A 23305-nucleotide genomic window follows, 5' to 3' on the forward strand; every position below is an offset into this window, starting at 1 on the left:
TTAAATCCATAGGCATTAAGGGAAAAATATTATCGGGTGGCGCTAGTGGCAAAGAGCACACCAGTGCAGGAGACAGAAGAGGTGCAGGTTCAATCCCTGGGTTGGAAAGATCCATCCCTGGAGGAGGGCATGGCAGCCCACTCCAGTATTCTTTCCTGGAGAGTCCCATGGACAGGAGCCTGGTGGGCTACAGTCCATAGGGTGGAAAAGAGTTGGACACAGCTGAAGCGACTTAGCACTCATTACAACTACTATACTATATACATTCTAAGATGTGCATTGTTTTCGCATTTTAGCATCTCTGAAGTGAAGATCATTTTACAGTTGCTGGCATTATGTGATTACAACTGGCAATATAGGCATATCTCATAGTTACACTGGAAATTCATAGCTGCTGCAGGAAAACAAGTATCACAAGAATGCAACTCACACAGTTGTTCTGACTTCCCACTGCATATAAAATTTATATTTATGCTAAACTGTGGTCTTTTAAGTGTGCAGTATCATTATGTTTAAAAACCAATGTACATATGCTAATTTTAAAATATTATATTGCTAAAAATGCTAACCATCGTCTGAGTCTACAGAGAACATGTTTTTCATTGATCTTTCAGTCACTTTTCACTATAATAAATACAGTTGTAACAGTTACATACAATAAGACTATATTGGAAAGAACATCATTTGGAAACTATGCTTTTTGACTGTATTAAGGCTAAATGTATGGTTTCATTTATTCTCTATGATATGTTTTTTCTAAAAGTCGTTTGTATATAAATGTATTTTTGTAGCTAGACTACTTCAACTCTTAATACATAGCATAAAGAAAGCATAAGGAAAAATGTAATCTGATGGTCTTAAATCTGTTGTTTGGCAGCAGAATTCGTCACTGTTTTCTCTTAATTGACCCCTAATGTGTCCTTTGGCAGTGGGATGAGCAGTTTCCTATGAAACGCTTATGTTCCAGAACTCAGGGCCCTTCACCTTGATTCCCGTGTCTTCCTGATGTTTTAAAGCATAAAGGCCCCGTTGCTGGGGGGCCATGAGGCCTTGCAGTTTTCCCCTGCTCCCCCCGAGACTGCCCCTGGTCCCTGGGTCTGCTTCTCCTCCTTGAGGTCCCCTGCCTCAGGAAGCAGTCCCTCTTCCGCTCTAGTTTGCATCCTTTCTCTTGGAGAGAGATGTATCTCTGCCCTCCTGTTGACTGCACTTCAGCTGGAGGGTCTGTGTTTTGCTCACCACTGCATCCCTGTGGCCTAGCACATACTTGGCACTTGATGAGCGTTCCAAGAAAATGTGTTGAATGAACAATTTTATTTTTTAATCTTTTGTTTTTTAGAGCAGATGGTTTTATAGGTAGGGAGTCGGTAGTATCAGAAAATTAACCTAAATATCTAGACTTGGTGCCCTGGCGATTTTTCAGCCTTAGCCAAAACATAGTTATCTGGGAAATATTTTAATATTCATCATTCTTTTTTATTGGGATTCATTTGAAAAGAAGTTAGAACTTTGCAATACCCGGTAGTGTGGGCTTCTGTTAAGGAGAAGCATATCAAGTAGCTTTTTATCATCCTTTTGAATGTACAGTGATTCAACATGAGTCAATATGGGAATTTATAGAAATGGGAAGCTTGGAATAAACTGTTCTCTTACTGATGTTTATTTTAATTCCAGGACGTGGTCCAAGACAATTCCTGGGAAAGTTGAATTCTTCTCTAGTGAGGGTTCAGACACATCGATCTCAATTCCAGTAGTGCCACTACGGGGCGTGGATGACTCCTACCCACCCCAGAAGAAGTCTTTTATGATGCTCAAGTACATGCATGACCACTACTTGGACAAATACGAATGGTTTATGAGAGCAGATGATGATGTTTATATCAAAGGAGACCGTCTGGAGAGTTTTCTGAGGAGTTTGAATAGTAGTGAACCCCTCTTTCTTGGGCAGACGGGACTGGGCACCACGGAAGAAATGGGAAAGCTTGCTCTGGAACCTGGCGAGAACTTCTGTATGGGGGGGCCTGGTGTGATCATGAGCCGGGAGGTTCTCCGGAGGATGGTCCCACACATCGGCAAGTGCCTCCGGGAAATGTACACGACCCATGAGGACGTCGAGGTGGGAAGATGCGTCCGAAGGTTTGCGGGCGTGCAGTGCGTCTGGTCTTACGAGGTAAGAACAAGAAGAAAATCTGTTGATTTTGTCATTAGTTCTGGACCAGTCATAGGAAACTATGATAATGTCCTCCTTAACGCTTAACAATTGGTACTAAGTTATTATATATTTTTACATTAGTTCTTTTGAGTTCTCTTTTATTACCTTTTCTCTTAGCTTTTAAATTTACCTTCTGTACTTTGGTCCTAAAATTTTAGTTAATGATGGCTTTTGGGACCCAATGAAAAAGGTTAATACAGGTCACAGTGATACTTTCATGATTTTCCCGAAGATTCATTTAGTCTGACTTCTGATTCTGCAGATGTGATTTGCGAGAGTGTCCTTTTTCTTCCAAAGGCCTGACCCCTTTCATCTGGTCATGCTGACCTGCACAGTTTAGAGACTTATGTGTTTTGAATTCATAAAATGAGTAATGTAAAACAACCAATAGTATTTGGGTTTGCATTTATTTTAAACCTTGACTTTTTTACAGTTACCAAGATCTGGAAGTTTGCAATATAGTTTTCCTCTCAGAATAGGCAGTTTATGAGTTATATTGATACATAAGTGCAATATTTTGAAGGAAACCTACTTGGAGATGTTTTCTTTTTAATAGTTCTGGAGAATATGAGTTAGCTTTTGATTTTTCTGTGTTTATTGGCAGATGTTCACCTCTTGCCTGCAGTTGCAGGATGTGATATTAGTCAGAATGGAAAAAATTATTTAGGTTGTGTTGTGTTTAGATGGATAAAATGCTGATAGTTGTGAGGCACAGAGGGAATCGCTAGACCTTTGCCCAAGAAAAAGAAACGCAGCTTCAGATGTAAACTGTTAGCCTGTCTTCAGTTAATTTTCTAAAGTGCTTATGTGAAGAAATGGTATTCTTGCCTGTACTTGTCTTTTCCCTGGACTCCTTTTGAAATGTCTCCTAATCATACTGTTTCTTTTGTTTGAACTTTTAGGGAAGTGGACACTTGCAAGTATATAGGAAGTAGTCTTCCTACAGTTTCCAATTGTAAAAGATGCCTTTTAAATCAGAATGCCATCTGAGTGAGCCCTGTGGTCTCTGTCTCTTCCCCTGATCCCCGTCCACCAGCTGTTGCTCCTTGGATCTAGGGGGGATTCTGTTTTCATGGATTTTTGCTGCCAGGAAAGCTATTTGGGAATTTGGTGGAGTTTTAAACAAAATACAGCTGACGGTATTCTTGCATTTTCCTCATCCTTAATTAAGTAGTTATAACTTTAACATGTTTCATTATTCTTCAAATGTGTAATGCCCTCTGTATTTTGGAGTGCTTTATACTGCCCCTGAACTCTGAGGAGCTAGCTTTCTTGGTAGAAATGGAGAGGACAGGCCTGCCTTTGAGATGTGCCATGTGCGTGCTAAGTTGCTTCCACCGTGTATGATTCTTTGTGAACCCTACGGAGTGTAGCACACCAGGCTTCTCTCTTCATGAGGTTCTCCAGGCAAGCATACTGGAGTGGGTGGCCATGCCATCCTCCAGGGGACCTTCCCCACCCAGGGATGGAACCCGTGCCACTTCTGTCTCCTGCCTCGGTGGGCAGGTTCTTGGCCGCTCACACCACCTGTCATGCAAGTCTGTCTCAGTGTGGTCACACCGTTAGATCTTACACGCTGCTAGATAGACAGCAACACTCGGTGTCCTCACTTGTCGAGAACTTAGACCTAACGTTAATGCCAAGATGGAGGGAGAAAGTAGTATCCTGAGGTTGTAGGGGTCGGGAGCCAGTTTGAGGGGCTATTTCTCTTTTTACCATGTGATCGCCAAAGTTTTGTAAGGCCTGAAGTGAGGATGCTGGAATCATCCCATCTGTGTACTTGGAACTGCTGGTTAGACTTGATGGGTCTGGTAAACGACCTTATTAAAAAAAGGGCCTGGTGGGGGAGGAAGCCCCCTTCACTGCTTGTGTGACGCAACACTGCTTGTCCCTGCCCAGGATCTCCTGAGTCACCTTGGATGCTGGCCCCACTTCTCTGCGTTTCTCTAAAGCCTGATGACAGTTTTTTCTAGATCCTGCTGGCTTGGCCTCCACAGGGCTTATACCAGATGACTCTCCTTTTGTGGGAGAATATCTTTTACCTGGGCCTTCCCTGCTGGCTCAGAGGTAGGGAATCTACCTGCCATTGCAGGAGACTCGAGTTCGATCCCTGGGTTGGGAAGATCCCCTGGAGGAGGAAACGGCAGCCGGCTCCAGTATCCTTGCCTGGGAAATCCCACTGACAGAGGAGCCTGGGGGGTCCAAAGAGTCGGGCCTGACAGCAACTCAACAGCAGCAGCAATCTTTCACTGGAGTGTAGCTTGTCTTTTCACTTTAAATATGGTATTTTTAATATATGCAAGTTATGAATTTAAGTGTAGTCTAACTCATCATTCTTTCCCTGTGTGGTTTGTGCTTTTCATGTCTTAAGAAATTCTTCCCTTCCTTGGGCCACAGGAACTTTATATATATTTTTCTGTAAATTTAGTTTTGCCTTTCACATAGAGTTTATCACTCTCATTTTTAAGAATTCTACTGAGGCATTTACCACTTTGTTAGACTTTTGATTTCTTTTCTCTTTCCCCTTATGTAGGGCTTTAAGCAGTTCTAACCTGAGAAGTTATTAGAATTTATTGTTGTATTCACCATAATCCCTCACATGGATGAGGAACTTTTATTAAACTTTCTGTAAAATCTAGATTTTCTGTTAAGGCTCACATTATGAGAAATTATTGAGGTGGAGTCTTATATTAAAGACAGTTACGTTAAGCTTTGGATCTTGGAAGGTACTATTATAAACCTAGCCAGAAGGTGTAGTTTTTTTTTTTTTTTTCCTTTTTGCAAGTCCCAAATAATGCCTTGGGATTACACTTATATAATTAAAGTGGCTTCTCGGGAGCAACTGTGAATCAAAATTCAGATTCATTTCTACACTTGTTTTGACTTTTTTTTAGTTCCCTGACTGTAGATTGAACTCATGATCCTCTGCATTTGAAGCATGAAGTCTTAACCACTGTACCACCAGAGAAGTCCCTGTTTTGTCTATTATTAGTGGCTGATTCTTAATACCTGACTTTAAAAACTTTATTTGGCAATCATTTTAATTTTATAGGAACATTACAGGAATTTAAAAAAAAATGCAAGCCTACACTCAGAGTAACCTGTTAGTGTTTTATCCATTTGTGCCGTCATTTGCTTGTATTCCCACTTGCCCCCCATTCCTTCCGGTGCAGAGACACAGACACACTCAGCCACCGTTTAAGGGGAGCTTTCTTTGTGGCCCTTTACTTTAAACAGTGTTAGTGTATTTTGACCACAAATACAGAAATTCTCTTATACCACCACAGTACAGCTTAAGTAAATTAAACATGATGTCTGTAGATTCAGTAAAGTCGCAGCAACATCTCTTCCTTCTCCATTACAGCCTCCCTCCTGGGGTCAGGCATTACCTTTGGTTGTCATGTCTGTTTAATCTGGGATGTTTGCACAGCCTCTTTCTTTGTTTTTCATGACCTTGGCATTTTCAAAACATGATTTTCATAATGAAAAAATGTGACTTAAATATAGTAAACCATTAAGTAGTTTTTAGTAATGCCCTTCAAGGTTTGTTAAAACCTCCCGCTGAGAGGACCTCGCAGCAGAGTGTGGGCCTTGAGACTGTTAACGCCAGGAGAGAAGTCAGGAGGAGCTTGCAAGCCTGATTCACCCTTGTCACACAGGGTCGGTATCACTAACCCACATTCTTTTCTTAAGAAACATTATTGAACAGTTTGAAATGTTGAACAGTTTGAAACAGTAATTTATTTAGGCAAATATATGACATATTATACCATGCAGTACTCTCTAAATAGGAGGGACAAAAAGAAAGTTGAGCCAAGTAACTCATTCATCTTCATTTCTTATTGAAGTATATGTTATGCCTCTGGAAAAGTACACAGATCATAACTAAGTGCAGAGCTCAGTGGGTTTTGGTGAACTGGACACAGCTGGGTAACCAGCATCGAGATCTTTTGTGTATTATTTTAACTCAGTGTTTGACTAGTAATGAATGTGTTTGGGGTAGAAAATAATCATTACCAATGAAAGTTAGTAACAGGAATAGATAGATATAGCAACTTAAAGTGAAAGTCAAAGTCACTCAGTCGTGCCCGACTCTTTGCAACCCCATGGACTATAGTCCATGGAATTCTCCAGGCCAGAATACTGGAGTGGGTAGCCTTTCCCTTCTCCAGGGCATCTTCCCACCCCAGGGATTGAACCCAGGTCTCCCACATTGTAGGCGGATTCTTTACCAGCTGAAACACAAGGGAAGCCCATTTTTAGCAACTTAAAGATCTTTTTAATAGTTACTGCTGTCACGTGGTTCAAAATTCATACGTGCAAAGGGCTTACAAAGAGAAGTCCTCCCACCTTTATCTCCAACCACTGGGTTCCCCCAAAAGTCAGTCACCATAGTACACCTTTACGGTTATACCCCATGCATTGTTTCTTGTTGTTCAGGCTCGAAGTCATTTCTGACTCTGCGACCCCATAGCCTGCAGCATGCCAGGCTCCTCTATCCTGTATATTAGCAGTTGAGTTTGTCTCTCTTACCCCTTTTATACAATGGCAGCATGCTTTACTTACTATGCACATCTTGCTACTCTACACTTACATGTCTTGGAAGGTTTTCAATTTGGTACATAAAGAGTGTTACCTTTTTTATGGCATTCAGGCTATTTTTAGTTTTTTCCAGCAGTGTTTCTAACCAGTCATGTATCCTAATGTTTCCCAGTCTTTTTCACATCATGGCACATGTACTGAGGCAACTGCCTCTACAGGGCTCCTGCCACCCCAGCCCCTAATGCTCTACCCACCCGCTCCAGACCCAAAGGGGTTGTTGTTTAGCACATCCTGAACTGTTTGGGGATACATCAGTATACCAAGACCATCAGTTGTGATGTCTGAGTTAACTGGTAAGTGTTTGTTAAGGGAAACTGGAAGGAAATTGCCAAAGAAGGATGAAAGATGAATGGCCTTTTTCTCTCTCAGAGACTTTAGTTAAGGAGATAAAAATATATATGTTCATGAAATAGTTGAAAAAAACTTAGAAGTGTAAAACCTTGTGATGCTGATTTTAAAAATATAAAACAGGGAAAGGCAAGATCTATGACATTCTTATTTTAGAAAGGCGTATCACCAAGGGAGATTGGAGTTTAGAGCAAAATATATCAAAAGAGTTCTTCTGTGTTAGTCTGACTGGTTTTTAAAGGAATATTGAACAGCCTTACATCAGAAGCTTGAGGTTTTTTCCTTTCATCACAGAAGAAATAATATTTCTTAATGTTGATTGTCATAGAGCTGGTTTGTGTTATACTGGGATGCCTTCCTCATTCCTTTAGGCTGCCCCTTAACCTTACCTGCTCAGGAACCAGGCAAGCTTCTACATGGCTAGAGGCTCAAATACTGAGCACTGCTGCTGCCTGCTTCTTCGCGGCAGAACCCCTTGAGGTCTTATACTGAGTCTTCTTTTGTTCTGGCAGTTTGGTGGTTCAGTTTCCAAGCCCTAATAGATTACCTTCTAATCTGTTAGCACCCCCAGAAGAGGGCTACTGTATAAGGACTGTGTCAGTTGTGAGTGGGAAGGGCACGAAAGGAAGTGAAAAAATAAGAGAAAATGCAGCAGTGACCTGCACAGTAGTCTGAGACCAAATACTATGTTACTGATTTCTTTATAGTTTCATTCAATATGGTTGGAAAACATACTTTGTATTTCCAGTTTTAAAAAATTGCTGAATCCTTTTTATGGTGTCACATGTGATGTACCCTGGAGAATGTTCCACGTGCACTGGAGAAAAGTGTGTACTCTGCTCTTGTTGTGTGGGCTGTTTGTTAAATCTGGTTGTTTTTATGTTGATCAAGTCTATTTCATTCTTTGGCTAGTTTTTCTATCCATAACTGAAAGTCAGATATTGAAATCTTCAATACTGTTGTTGAATTGTCTATATTTCTCCCTTTTATTATGTCAATTTTTGCCTAATACATTTTAGGCCTCTCTTGTAATGTGCATTTATGTTTATAACTGTTATATTTTCATGATGAATGACTCCTTTTATCATTATAAAATTTCTTCTTTTATCTCTGGTAACAATTTTTGTCTTAGTGCAGTCACTCAGTTGGGTCCAACTCTTTTCGAACCCATGGACTGCAGCATGCGAGGCTTCCCTGTCCATCACCAACTCCTGGAATTTGCTCAAACTCAAGTCCACCCAGTCAGTCATGTCATCCAGCCATCTCATCATTTGCTGTCCCCTTCTCCTCCTGCCTCCAATCTTTCCCAGCATCAGGGTCTTTTCAAATGAGTCCGGTCTTCATATCACGTGGCCAAAGTTTTGGACCTTCACCATCAGTCCTTCCAATGAATATTCAGGACTGATCTCCTTTAGGATGGACTGGTTGGATCTCCTTGCAGTCCAAGGGACTCTCAAGAGTCTTCTCCAACACCACAGTTCAAAAGCACCAATTCTTCAGTGCTCAGCTTTCTTTATAGTCCAACTCTCACATCCGTACATGACTACTGGAAAAACCATAGCTTTGACTAGACGGACCTCTGTCGGCGAAGTATTGTCTCTGCTTTTTAATATGCTGTCTAGGTTGGTCATAGGTTTTCTTCCAAGGAGCAAGCATCTTTTAATTTCATGGCTGCAGTCACTGTCTGCACTGATTTTGGAGCCCCCCAAAATAAAGTCTCTCGCTGTTTCCACTGTTTCCCCATCTATTTGCCATGAAGTGATGGGACCAGATGCCATAATCTTAGTTTTCTGAATGTTACCAACTTTTTCACTCTCCTCTTTTCACTTTCATCAAGAGGCTCCTTAGTTCTTCTTCGCTTCCTGCCATAAGGATGACATCATCTGTGTGTCAGAGGTTATTGATATTTCTTCCGGCAATCTTGATTCCAGCTTGTGCTTCATCCAGCCTGGCATTTTGTATGTTGTACTCTGCATATAAGTCAAATAAGCAGGGTGACCATATACAGCCTTGATGTATTCCTTTCCCAATTTGGAACGAGTCATGTTCCATGTCCGGTTCTAACTGTTGTTTCTTGACCTGCATGCAGATTTCTCAGGAGGCAAGTAAGGTGGTCTAGTATTCCCATCTTTTGAAGAATAATCCACAATTTGTTGTGATCCACAATGAAGAAGTAGATGTTTTTCTGGAGCTCTCTTGTTTTTTCAGTGATCCAGTAGATGCTGGCAATTTGATCTCTGGTTCCTCTGCCTTTTCTAAATCCAGTTTGAACATTTGGAAGTTCACGATTCACGTACTGTTGAAGCCTGGTTTGGAGAATTTTGAGCATTATTTTGCTAGTGTGTAAAATGAGTGTAATTGTGCAGTAGTTGGAACATTCTTTGGCATTGCCTTTCTTTGGGATTGGAATGAAAACTGACCTTTACCAGTCTACCAGGCTATTGCTGACTTTTCCAAATTTGCTGGCATATTGAGTGCAGCACTTTCACAGCATGATTTTTTATCATTCGAGATAGCTCAACTGGAATTCTATCACTGCCACTAGCTTTGTTTGTAGTGATGCTTCCTAAGGCCCACTTGACTTCACATTCCAGGATGTGTGGCTCTAGGTGAGTGATCACACCATCATGATTATCTGGGTCATGAAGATCTTTCTTGTACAGTTCTTTGTGTATTCTTGCCACCTCTTAATATCTTCTGCTTCTGTTAGGTCCATACCATTTCTGTCCTTTATTGTGCCCATCTTTGCATGAAATGTTCCCTTGGTATTTCTAATTTTCTTGAAGAGATCTCTAGTTTTTCCCATTCTATTGTTTTTCTGTATTTCTTTGCTTTGATCACTGAGGAAGGCTTCCTTATCTCTCCTTGCTGTTCTTTCAAAATCTGCATTCAAATGGGTATATCTTTCCTTTTCTCCTTTGCCTTTCACTTCTCTTCTTTTCTCAGCTATTTGTAAGGCCTCCTCAGACAACCATTTTGCCTTTTGGCATTTCTTTTTCTTGGGGATGGTCTTGGTCTTGATCACTGCCTCCTGTACAATGTCACGAACCTCCGTCCATAGTTTTTCAGGCACTCTGTCTATCAGATCTAATTCCTTGAACCTATTTCTCACTTATATAATTGCAAGGGGTTTGATTTAGGTCATACGTGAATGGTCTAGTGGTTTTCCCTACTTTCTTCAATTTAAGTCTGAATTTGGCAATAAGGAGTTCGTGATCTGAGCCACAGTCAGCTCCTGGTCTTGTTTTTGCTGACTGTATAGAGCTTCTTCATCTTTGGCTGCAAAAAACACATCAGTCTGACTTCGGTGTTGGCCATCTGGTGATGTCCATGTGTAGAGTCTTCTCTTGTATTGTTGGAAGAGGGTGTTTGCTATGACCAGTGCGTTCTCTTGGCAAAACTATTAGCCTTTGCCCTGCTTCATTTTGTACTCCAAGGTCAAACTTGCCTGTTACTCCAGGTATCTCTTGATTTCCTACTTTCGGATTACAGTCCCCTGTGATGAAAAGGACATCTTTTTTGGGTGTTAGTTGTAGTTCTTCATAGAACCATTCAACTGCAGCTTCTTCAGCTTTGCTGGTTGGGGCATAGACTTGGATTACTGTGATATTGAATGGCTTGCCTTGGAAACGAACAGAGATCATTCTGTTGTTTTTGAAGTTGCATCCCAGTACTGCATTTTGGACTCTTTTGTTGACTTTGAGGGCTACTCCATTTCTTCTAAGGGATTCCTGCCCACAATAGTAGATATAATGGTCATCTGAATTAAATTCACCCATTCCAGTCCATTTTAAGTCACTGATTCCTAAAATGTCGATGTTCACTCTTGCCATCTCCTGTTTGACCACTTCCGATTTACCTTGATTCCTGGACCTAACATTCCAGATTCCTAAGCAATATTTCTCTTTACAGCATCGGACCTTGCTTCTATCACCAGTCACATCCACAGCTGGGCGTTGTTTTTGCTTTGGCTCTGCCTCTTCATTTTTCCTAGAGTTATTTCTCCACTCTTCTCCAGTAGCATATTTGACACCTACCAACCTGGGGAGTTCATCTTTCAGAGTCATATATTTTTGCCTTTTCATACTGTCCATGGGGTTCTCAAAGCAAGAGTACTGAAGTGGTTTACCATTCCCTTCTTTTGTGGACCACATTTTGTCAGAATGCTCCACCATGACCCATCCGTCTTGTGTGGCCCTACACAGCATGGCTCATAGTTTGACTGAGTTAGACAAGGCTGTGATCCATGTGATCAGTTTGATAAGTTTTCTGTGATTGTGGTTTTCATTCTGTCTGCTTTCTGATGGAGAAGCATAAGAGGCTTATGGAAGCTTCCTGATGGGAGAGACTGACTGGGGGGAAACTGGGTCTTGTTCTGATGGGTGGGGCCATGCTCAGTAAATCTGTAATCCAGTTTTCTGTTGACGGGTGGGGCTGTGTTCCCTCACTGTTGTTTGACCTGAGACCAAACTATGGTGGAGGTAATGAAGATAATGGCGACCTCCTTCAGAAGGTCCCATGCAGGCAGGCACTGCCGCAGTCAGTGCCCCTGACCCTACAGCAGGCCACCGCTGACCCAGGCCTCCACCGGAGACTCCTGGACTCTCATGGGAAAGTCCGGGTCAGTCTTTTATGAGGTCACTGCTCCTTTCTCCCGGGTCCTGGTGTGCACAAGGTTTGTGCCCTCCAAGAGTCTACTTCCCCAGTCCTATGGAAGTTCTATAATCAAAACTCATTGGCCTCCAAAGTCAAATTCCCTGGGGGTTCTCGGTCCCTTTGCCAGATCCCCAGGTTGGGCAATCTGTTGTGGGTCCTCGAATTTATTTGGTATAATTGTTCTGCAGTTTGTGGGTCATCTGCTCGGCGGCTCTGTGGTCGCGTTAATGGCAACCTCCTCCAAAAGGGCTTCTGCCACAGGCTTTGTGACCCAGGTCTGCTGCACCTAGAGCCCCTGCCCCTGCGGCAAGCCCCTGCTGACCTGTGCCTCCGCAGGAGACTCAAACACTTAAAGACAAGTCTGGCTCAGTCTCTGTGAGGTCTCTGGGTCCTGGTGTGCACAAGGTTTTGTTTGAGTCCTCCGAGCATCTCTGGTGGGTATGGGGTTTGATTCTAAATGAGATTTCGCCCTTCCTACCATCTTGCAGGGGCTTCTCCATTGCCCTTGGATGTGGGGTATCTTTTTTTGGTGGGATCCAACATTCTCCTGTCAAAGGTTGTTCAGCAGCGACTTGTAATTTTGGAGCTCTTGCAGGAGATGAGCGGAGGTCCTTCTACTCCACCATCTTATCTAAAAGTCTGTCTTATCTGATGTGAGTATAACCACTCCATCTCTTTTGCATGGTACCTTTTGTTCCATCCTTGCTCTTCCATCCTGTTTGCGTCTTTGAATCTAAAGTCTGTCTCCTTTATGGTTGGCCAGCAGAAGGATGGGGGAGGGGTGGTCAGGGAGTTTGGGACTGGCGTGCACACGGCTCTATTTACAGTGGATGACGACAGGGCCTGCTGCGTAGCACTCAGAACTCTGCCCGGTGTCACGTGGCAGCCTGGATGTGAGGGGAGTTTTCCGGGAGGGTGAATACTTATGTGTGTGTGTGGCTGAGTCCCTTTGCTGTACTCCTGAAGCTGTCAACAGTGTTAGATGGCTGTACCCCAATACAAATAAAAGTTTTAAAAAATACAGTGTATCTAGTGGAAACCATATAGTTGGGTCATTTTTTAGCCTATTTTGCCATTCTGCTTTCTGATTGGAGTGTTTAACCTATTTATATTTAATATTACTGATGAAGTGAACTGCCACACAGTTGCACTCATCTCACACATTAGCAAAGTAATGCTCAAAATTCTCCAAGCCAGGCTTCAACAGTACATGAACTGTGAACTTCCAGATGTTCAAACTGGATTTAGAAAAGGCAGAGGAACCAGAAATCAGATTGCCAACATCCGTTGGATCATCGAAAAAGCAAGAGAGTTCAGAAAAACATCTACTTCTGTTATATTGACTATGCCAAAGCTTTTGACTGTGTGAATCACAAAAAACTGTGGAAAATTCTTAAAGAAATGGGAATACCAGACCATCTGACCTGCCTCCTGAGAAATCTGTATGCAGGTCAAGAAGCAATAGTTAGAACGGGACATGGAACAACAAACTGGTTCCAAATCAGGAAAGGAGTACATCAAGGCTGTATATGGTCACCCTGCTTATTTAACTTCTATGCAGAGTACATCATGCAAAATGCCGGGCTGGATGAAGCACAAGCTGGAATCAAGATTGCCAAGAGAAATATCAGTAACCTTAGAGGTACAGATGACACCACCCTTATGGCAGAAAGTGAAAAAGAATAAAGAACCTTTTGATGAAAGTGAAAGAGGAGAGTGAAAAAGTTGGCTTAAAGCTCAACATTCAGAAAATTAAGATCATGGCATCTGGTCCCATCACTTCATGGCAAATAGATGGGGAAACAGTGGAAACAGTGGCTGGCTTTATTTTTTTGGGCTCCAGAATCACTGCGACAGTGACTGCAGCCATGAAATTAAAAGACGCTTACTCCTTGGAAGGAAAGTTATGACCAACCTAGACAGCATAGTAAAAAGCAGAGACATTACTTTGCAAACAAAGGTCCGTCTAGTCAAAGCTATGGTTTTTCCAGTGGTCATGTATGGATGTGAGAGTTGGACTGTGAAGAAAGCTGAGCACCGAAGAACTGATGCTTTTGAACTGTGGTGTTGGAGAAGACTCTTGAGAGTCCCTTGGACTGCAAGGAGATCCAACCAGTCCATCCTAAAGGAAGTCAGTCCTGAATATTGATTGGAAGGACTGATGCTGAAGGTGAAACTCTAATACTTTGGCCACCTGATGCGAAGAGTTGACTCATTGGAAAAGACCCTGATGCTGGGAGGGATTGGGGGCAGGAGGAGAAGGGGATGACAGAGGATGAGATGGCTGGATGGCATCAGCGACTCAATGGACATGAGTCTGAGTGAACTCCGGGAGTTGGTGACGAACAGGGAGGCCTGGCGTGCTGTGGTCCATGGGGTCACACAAAGTCTGACACGACTGAGTGACTGAACTGAGGATTTATGTCTCTCATTTCGCTTTGTGTTTTCTATGTCATGTCTTTTTTTGTTCTCCATGCCACTTTCTTTTGTGTTAAATACACATTTTCTGTACATTTTCACTCATCATTTTTCTTATTTTTTGTTATTTTCTTGGAGGTCACTCTGTTACAATTAACATATTAACTGATAAAAACCTTGGTCAAATTAATTCCAGCTTAATAGCAGTAATACACAAAATCCTTGCTTCTGTATACCTAATTCTCCTCTCAGTCCTTCATGCTGTTATTATATGGAAATTATATATCTCTGTATAATTATGTATGCCCACTGAGGTAAATTTATAATTGTTGCTTTATGCAGCTGTCTTTTAAATCAGGATAGAGAAAAAAAGACTTAGAATTTTTAAAAATGCATTTATAGTATCTTTTGTATTTACCTATGTAGTTACCCTTAATGGACTTCTTATTCATGTGTATTTGTGTTACTGCCCAGTGTCTTTTCGTTTCCATTTGAAAGACTTCAGTATTTCCTGGGTTGGGCGGCGCTGCATTGGGAGGCCTGTGCACCCCAACGAAGAGTAGCCCCGCACAGTGCAGCTGGAGAGAGCCCGCATGCAGGAGTGAAGACCCAGCACAAGCGAAAAAGAAAGATGTTCTTGCAAGTGCGGTCTCCTGGGCACCACTGGCCAGGTCGGGCGATGACGGCTCTCTGGGAATGGCGCTGTGAAGGACGCACAGCCCCTCCCTGCCTCCTGCCTGGGCTGCCAGGCCACTGGTTTTCACTGTGGTGGGGAGCTAGTGCTTTTCAAATTTAATACATTGCTAGGAATCTGGGAAGGGAAATAGGGCAAGTTATAATGTCACAAACCCACTGTTCTTACCAAAATTTCAGTTATTCTTGTAGAAATGCTTCCTGAATTGCTGCAGACCTTTGACTAATATTCAGAGTCCCGAAAAGAGTGCCTGAAAGAATTTCTGGGCATATGTGTTTGTTTCTGTGAGGGCTTCCCAGGTATGGTGAAGAACCTGCCTGCCAGTGCAGGAGACAGGAGAGATGCAGGTTCAGTCCCTGAGTCAGGAAGATCCCCTGGAGGAGGGAATAGCAACTCACTGCAGTATTCTTGCCAGGGAAATCCCATGGACAGAGGAGCCTGGCGGGCTGTGGTCCATGGTGTAACAGAGTCGGACATGACTGAAGCGACTTAGCATGCATGCATCCAGGTGGCCCAGTGGTAAATAATCTGCCTGCAAATGCAGGAGATGCAGGTTCAGGAGATCCCCAGATCAGGAAGATGCTCTGGAGGAGATGGCAACCCTCTCCAGTATTCTTGCCAGGAAAACCCCATGGAGAGGAGTCTGGTGGGCTACAGTTGATGGGGTCACGGAGAGTCGGACACGACTGAACGACTAACGCTTTCTCTTTATAGTAACAGTGTGTTCTTGGAATCTCTGTTTCCTTTTACAATTTTGAGAATACTGTTCTGATGGAACAAATCACAGTTTACCTGAAATGAAGACGTCAGTTGCTTTGGACCTGTAATTATCTTTGTGGCAAGGTGAAACCTCCTATAGGTACTTAAACACCTCTGAAATGGTTTCACTGTTTGATATAGCAGAGTCTTGTGGTTGTGAGCTGTGGGTCTAAGGCAGATAGATACCTCTTCATGATGTTCACGTTTGGTAGGAGTGTGTTAAAGGTATTCTAGGCTTTATATATTCACCACATTTCTTACTGGAAACTCATAACAAGACATGTTTAACTTAATGTTCAGTTGACAGGAAAGGGCTCCTAGCAACATTATCAGGAGATGGGCTCCATGTACCCTTTTCTTTATCTTACAGTACAGCAGAAGAGCATTTCCTGTATAGTTGAGAAGATTGAGATCATAAAGGTCATCACTCCAATTCTTGCAATAAACTGACAGTCTTATCTTCTAAATTGTATCGCAGTATTCAAAGTGCTTTACAAGCCATTTTTAGATGAGTAAAATGAGCTCTAAAACTTACTGTCACTATGTGAAAATGGACTAATCTATGTGAAAAATGCCTCATTACCTAATATTAATAATAATAAACCTACAGTAAACCAGGGCACATAGTGTAAACCACACAGGAAAGTGTGGAGGGCCTGTGGCACAGTTAGGATGAGGCAGGATGACTTGGGAGAACAGTGTGGAGGGGGCTTGCCCTGTCTGGGCCGCCGCCTTCTCTGAAGATGGCTGGGTTTCCGGACTGTTGGGAGCAGTTAGGAAGCTGTCTTGTCACGTCTGGGTGAGGTCTCAGGATGGCAACAGCAAAGGTTTCTAAAGCTGTTAATTCCAGTCATCTCCCTGGTCAACCCCCTCCCATCACCCCCGCCCCGCTACATGTTTCTGTTCCTGCCGTGCTGGTAGGTTCATCTGTACCACTCTGGGGGGCTTCACTGGTGGCGCAGATAGAAAAGAATCTGCCTGCAATGCAGGAGACCTGGGTTCTTTCCTGGATCAGGAAGATCCCTTAGAGGAGGAAATGGCTACCCACTCCAGTATGCTTGCCTGGAGGATCCCACGGAAAGAGGAGCCTGGCGGGCTGTTGTTCATGGGGGTCACAAAAAGTCCCACGTATATGTGTTAATATATGATATTTGGGGTTTTTTTTCTGACTTACTTCACTCTGTATGATAGACTCTAGGTCCATCTGAATCTCCACAGATGACCCAGTCGGACATGACTGAGCAACTTCACTTTCACGTTTCACTTTCATGCAATGGAGAAGGAAATGGCAACCCACTCCAGTGCTCTTGCCTGGAGGATCCCAGGGACGGGGGAGCCTGGTGGGCTGCCGTTTGTGGGGTCGCACAGAGTCGAACATGACTGAAGCGACTTAGCAGCAGCTGCAGCCACAGTCCAAGAGGGTTCCTTTCTCTCCACACCCTCTCCAGCATTTGTTGTGGATTTTTTTGATGATGGCCATTCTGGTTGGTGTGAGGTGTTAATTTCATGGTAGTTTTGATTTGCATTTCTCTAATAATGACTGATGTTGAGCATCTTTTTTCATGCGCCTCTTGGACATCTGTATGTCTTCTTCAGTGAAACGTATATTTAGGTCTTCTGCTCACTTTTTGATTGGGCTGTTTTTTTTTTTTTTTTAATTAAGCTGCATGAGCTGTTTGTATATTTTGAAAATTAATCCTTTGTCCACTGCTTTGTTTGAAAATATTTTCTCCCATTCTGTGGGTTATTATTTTCTCATATGGTTATGGTTTCCTCTACTATGCAAAAATTTTTGAGTTTAATTAGATTTCATTGCTTATTTTTGTTTTTTATTTTCATTACTCTAAGAGATGGGTCTTAAAAGACCTTGCTGTGATTTATGTCAAAGAGTGTTTTTCCTGTGTGTTCCTCTAAGTTTCATAGTGTCCAGTCTTCCCTTTAGGACTTTAATCTGTTTTGAGCTTATCGTTGTGTGTGGAGTTGGGTGGTGCTCTAGTTTCATTCTTCTACATGTAGTTGTCCAGTTTCCCCATCTCCCTGTATTCATTTTATATTCTTGCCTCCTTTGTCATAGATTAAGTGCCCTCAGGTGTGTGGGTTTGTCTCTGGGCTTTCCTGTCCTGTCACCCGTACTTCTGTTTTTGTGCCAGTACCGTACTGTTGATCACTGTAGCTCTGTGTATGATCTGAAGCCGGGGAGCCTCGTTCCTCCAGCTTTGTTTCTCTTTCTCAGGATTGCTTTGGTTATTCAGTGTCTTTTGTGTTTCCTTACAAATTTTAAGATTTTTTTGTTCTAATTCTGTGAAAACTGGTATTGTTGATTTAATAGGAATTGCATTGAACCTGTAGATTGCTTTGGATAATATGGTCATTTTCAAAATGTTGACTCTTCCAATCCAGCAGCATGGCATATCCCTCCATCTGTTTGTGGACTCTTTGATTTCTTTCAGTGTTTTATAGTTTTATGAGTATAGGTCTTTTGCCTTGTTAGGTAGATTTAGTCCTAGGTATTTTACTCATTTTGTTGCAGTGGTAAATGGTAATTACATTGGTTGTCTGTAATCCTTGTGATTTCTCTTTCAGATCTTAGTAGGATCAACGAATCTTGGTTGTAGGTTTTTCCCTTTCATCACTTTAAAGGTATCCTGCCACTCCTTTCTGTCCTGCCGAGTTTCTACTGAAAAATCAGCTGATAACCTTACTGGAATTCCTTTGTATATTATTTGTTGCTTTCCTCTTGCTGCTTATAGTATTTTTCTTTGAATTTAATTTTTGTTAATTTGATTAAAGTGTGTCTTGATGTGTTTCTCCTAGAGTTTATCCTGTATGGGACTCTGCACTTCCTGAAAGTGAGTAGCTATTTCGTTTCTGGTGTTAGGGAGATTTTCAACTATAATCTCTTAAAATATTTCCTTAAAGCCTTTTTTTTTATTATTCTTGTAGAACCCCTATAATTTGAATATTGATACATTTAATATTGTCGCAGAGATCTCTGAGAGCATCCTCAGTTCTTTCTGTATCTTTCTCCTGCTCCTTGGTAGTTATTTCCACCTTTCTGTCTTCCAGCTCACTTACATGCTCTTCTGCATCAGTTATTCTACTGTTGAGTCCTTCTAGTGTATTTTTCATTTCAGGTATTATGTTGTTCATCTCTCTTTGTTCTTTAGTTCTTTGAGGTCTTTGTTATACATTTCTTGTATTTTCTCAATTCTTGCCTCCATTCTGTTTCCAAGATTTTGTATCATTTTTACTATCATTACTCTGACCTCTATTTGAGGTAGTTTGCCTGTTTCCTCTTCATTTATTTGATCTTGTTGGTTTTTACCTTGCTCCTTCGTCTGTAACATACTTTTTGGCTGTCTCTCTTCTTTGATGGGTAGGGTTGTTTGCCATGAGGCTTCTAACGCTGAAGTTTGTTTGCAGCCAGTTTGGTACAGCCAGATCTCGGTACCTAGATGGGACCTCACTCTGATTAATATTCCAGGAGGTTTCAGATTCTCTGTTAGTTCAGTGGTTTGGACTTGATACCCGTCACCACAGAAGCTCAGGCCTGACCCCCAGCCTGGGGACCAAGATCCTACAAGTTGCATGATGTGGCAAAAGAAGAGAAAGGACAGTACAATAACAAGAAAATAGAAAACAAAATAAAGTTGTAAAACTTAAAAATATATTAGGAAAAGTAAAAATGTAAGTGAAGCAACTATAGCAAGGTAAAACAAGGAACAGCAGAAAAAAGAAGAAGGGAGCAGGGGAAAACAAGCCAAGAGTAACATAGCAATAACAAAGTGTAAGAAGTAACAGTAAGAAACGTTATTAGAAATAAAAATATAAATGAAACAAGGTAAAACAGAACCACAACCTAAAAAGAGAAAGGCCAGAAAAGACCTTTGCTGTAGGATGTCTTACAAATAGCTGAGCAAAGACGACAAATGAAAGGCAACGGAGAAAAGGAAATGTATATTCATCTGAATGCAGAGTTCCAAAGAGTAGTAAGGAGAAATAAGAAAGCCTTCTTAAGTGAACAATGCAAAGAAATAGAGGAAAGCAATAGAATGGGAAAGACTAGAGATCTCTTCAAGAAAATTAGAGATACCAAGGGAACATTTCTTGCAAAGATGAGCACAATAAAGGACAGAAATGGTAGGGACCTAACAGAAGCAGAAGATACTAAGACAAGATGGCAAGAATACACAGAAGAACTGTACAAAAAAGGTCTTAATGACCCAGATAACCATGATGGTGTGGTCATTCACCTAGAGCCAGACATCCTGGATTGTGAACTCAAGTGGGCCTTAGGAATCATTACTAAGAACAAAGCTAGTGGAGGTGATGGAATTCCAGTTGAGCTATTTCAGATCCTTAAAAAATGATGCTGTTAAAGTGTTGGATTCAGTATGCCAGCAAATTTAGAAAATTCAGCAGTGGCCACAGGACTGGAAAAACTCAGTTTTCATTCCAATCCCAAAGAAGGACAATTGCAAAGAGTATTCAAACTACCACACAACTGTGTTCATTTCACATGCTAGCAAGGTAATGTTCAAAATCTTTCAAGCTAGGCTTCAATAATATGTGAATCATGAACTTCCAGATGTTCAAGCTGGATTTAGAAAAGGCAGAGGAACCAGAGATCAAATTGCCAGCACCCATTGGTTCAGAAAAAGCAAGAGAATTCCAGAAAAACAATCTACTTCTCCTTCATTGACTATGCTAAATCCTTTGACTGTGTGGATCACTACAAACTGGAAAATTCATAAAGCGATGGGTATACCAGACTGCTTTACCTGCCTCCTGAGAAACCTGTATGCAGGTCAAGAAGCAACAGTTAGAATGGGACATGGAACAGTTCACTGGACTGATTCAAAATTGGGAAAGGAGTACATCAAGGGTGTATATTGTCACCCCGCTTGTTTAACTTATTTGAAGAGTACATCATGTGAAATGCCAGGCTGGATGAAGCACAAGCTGGAATCAAGATTGCTAGGAGAAATATCAGTAACCTCAGATATGTAGATGACACCACCCTAATGGCAGAAAGCAAAGAGGAAGTAAAGAGCCTTTTGATGAAAGTGAAAGAGGAGAGTGAAAAAGCCAGCTTAAGACTCAACATTCAAAAAATGAAGATCATGGTATCCGGTCCCATCACTTCATGGCAAATAGATGGGGAAACAGTGGCTGACTTTATTTTCTTGGGCTCCAAAATCACTGCAGATGGTGACTGCAGCCATGAAATTAAAAGACACTCCTTGGAAGAAAGCTATGAAGAACCTATACAGCATATTTAAAAGCAGAGACATCACTTTGCCAACAAAGGTCCATATAGTCAAAGCTATGGTTTTTCCATTAGTCATGTATGGATGTGAAAGTTGGGCCATAAAGAAGGCTGAGTGCCCAAAAAATTGATGCTTTCAAACTGTGGTGCTAAAGAAGACTCTTCTTCTTGGACAGCAAGGAGATCAAACCAGTCAATCCTCAGTGAAATCAACCCTGAATATTCATTGGAAGGACTGATGCTGAAGCTGAAGCTCCAGTACTTTGGCCACCTGATACAAAGAGCTGACTCATTGGAAAAAACCCTGATGCTGGGAAAGATTGAGGGCAGGAGGAGAAGGGGACAACAGAGGATGAAATGGCGGGATGGCATCACCGACTCAATAGACATGAGTTTGAGTAAGCTCTGGGAGTTGGTAATTGACAGGGACGCCTCACTTGCTGCAGTCCCTGGGGTGGCAAAGAGTCAGACACGACTGAGAGACTGAACTGACTGTAGAGGGTGGAGGTTGGGCAGCTTGGGACTTTGGTGTAGGCAGCGTTTAGGATGTGTTTGGGGCCTAGACTCAGGACCCACAGGGCCAGAAAGGGCCTCAGAGGGTGAAGATTAGATCCGGGACCTCAGCAGGCTCCCTGGGACCCAAGTGGGAATAGGAGACACTGACCAATTTCCTCTGCTATCTTCTGCCCTCCCAAGGGTCTCCCCCTCTCCACTGATTACGCTCAGTGCTGGCGGGCCCCTCTTGGGATAGAAACCCCTCCCCAGCTGCCCCTCAGGGGCACAGGTCCCCTCCCTGGCCTCTACTTTTCCTCCCCTCTTCCTCCCCACCCACGTCCTACCTGGTGGCTATGGGGTCCCCCCGTCCCCTTAGGTGTCTGTGGTTCACAGCCAGTGCCTGGGAGGCGCCCGAGTTGTGCAGAGATGGGAAGTCTTCATCCTCCTAGTCTCCCATCATCTTCTGTTAATTGTTCTCCTTGTTCATGTTTAAGAACTATCGATGCCATTTATTTACCCTTAAAACATTCCCCCTGATCCAGTATATTTTGAAACTGAGTAGAGACCATAGTTGTTTGGTTAATTGGCATCATTTCCTTTAACCCCTATGGAGAGCTCTACCCTGGGTGGAGGAGAGCACGGAAAAGGAGTTTAGACTTTTGCCTTCCCAGCGAGGAACTTACCGTCCAGTTGGTAGGGAAGCCACACTTGGCACACAGTATCTCTCATCATTTATGTTTGGTAGGCTAATGCTTTATATATATATATACATATATATATATATGTATATATATATATATATTTTTTTTTTTTTTTCCCTTTCTTCCCTCTTGTAAGCCATGTTAATTGCAATCTGGCAGATAAAAAAGTCAGTGATGATGAGTGCTGGTCAGCAGTAAATCCTGAGTAAATGCATCTCTGTTAGATGAAATGATGAAAATAAAAAACTTTTGGGCAGAAATTAAATGGACAAACACTTTAAAGCTAAAAGTCAGTGATATTTTAAAGTACTGTTACTTGTCTCTGCAATTTTTGATTTCACAAATATCTATGTGTTCTGGTTATAAATCTTCTCAAGGCTCAAGCTTTCTTCTTCCTTTTTTTTTTTTTTTTTTCCTATTTTAAACCTCAACCTTTGTTAGTTGCTATGAACCATAACTTGAGATTTGTTTATCAAACAAACTTCAGTTTAAAAAAGTAGTTACAAAGTATTTATTCGTCACTATGGCGATTTTGGGCTTCCCAGGTGGTGCTGGTGGTAAAGAACCCTCCTGCCCATACAAGAGATCTGCGTTTGAAAGATCCCCTGGAGGAGGGCATGACAACCCACTCCAGTATTCTTGCCTGGAGAATCCCATGGACAGAAGAGTCTGACGGGCTATAACCTGTAGGGTTGCCAAGAGTCGGACACAACTGAAGCGACTTAGCACACAGACATGGTGGTTTTAATAGTCACAAATTGTTTGATAACCTTCCCTCCTGGAGGTGGAGCTTCATTACCCTGCCCTTGCATGTGGACTGAACTTGGTGACTCAGTTTAAATGAATGGAGTAGAGAATAAAAAAGCTAGTAACTTTATATAGAAACCCCTGGCATGCCAGGGGATGGGATGTGATGAGAAAGCTCTTCACGTCTGCCTTCGTCCTCCATCAGAGTTGTGAGAGAACATCAGACGGACCGAGCTGAGGCGCATATTGTAAAATACTTGGTCATGGTCATGGAAAGTGAGGAAAGACTGAGGACCTCTCCCAGAATGGAACAAAGGAGATGCGGCAGCTGAATGCAGTGTGGGTTCCTTGGTTGGGAAAGAAAAGGGACATTGGTGGGAAAACTGGTGAAGTCTGAATCAGGCCTA

The 23305-nt window shown here is 42.2% G+C and overlaps 1 protein-coding gene across 2 annotated transcripts in view; it reads left to right on the forward strand.

Moving 5' to 3' along the window:
• CHSY1 (chondroitin sulfate synthase 1) overlaps nt 1-23305 on the forward strand; it is an 86510-nt gene that overhangs the window by 14336 nt on the left and 48869 nt on the right. For both annotated transcript variants that reach the window (XM_061158556.1, XM_061158557.1), the window contains exon 2: nt 1672-2167. In XM_061158556.1, coding sequence (XP_061014539.1) covers nt 1672-2167 — 496 coding nt within the window. The remainder of the gene's footprint in view (nt 1-1671; nt 2168-23305) is intronic.

This window comes from Dama dama, chromosome 13 (genome assembly GCF_033118175.1).
Source record: "Dama dama isolate Ldn47 chromosome 13, ASM3311817v1, whole genome shotgun sequence".
Lineage (NCBI taxonomy): Eukaryota > Metazoa > Chordata > Mammalia > Artiodactyla > Cervidae > Dama > Dama dama.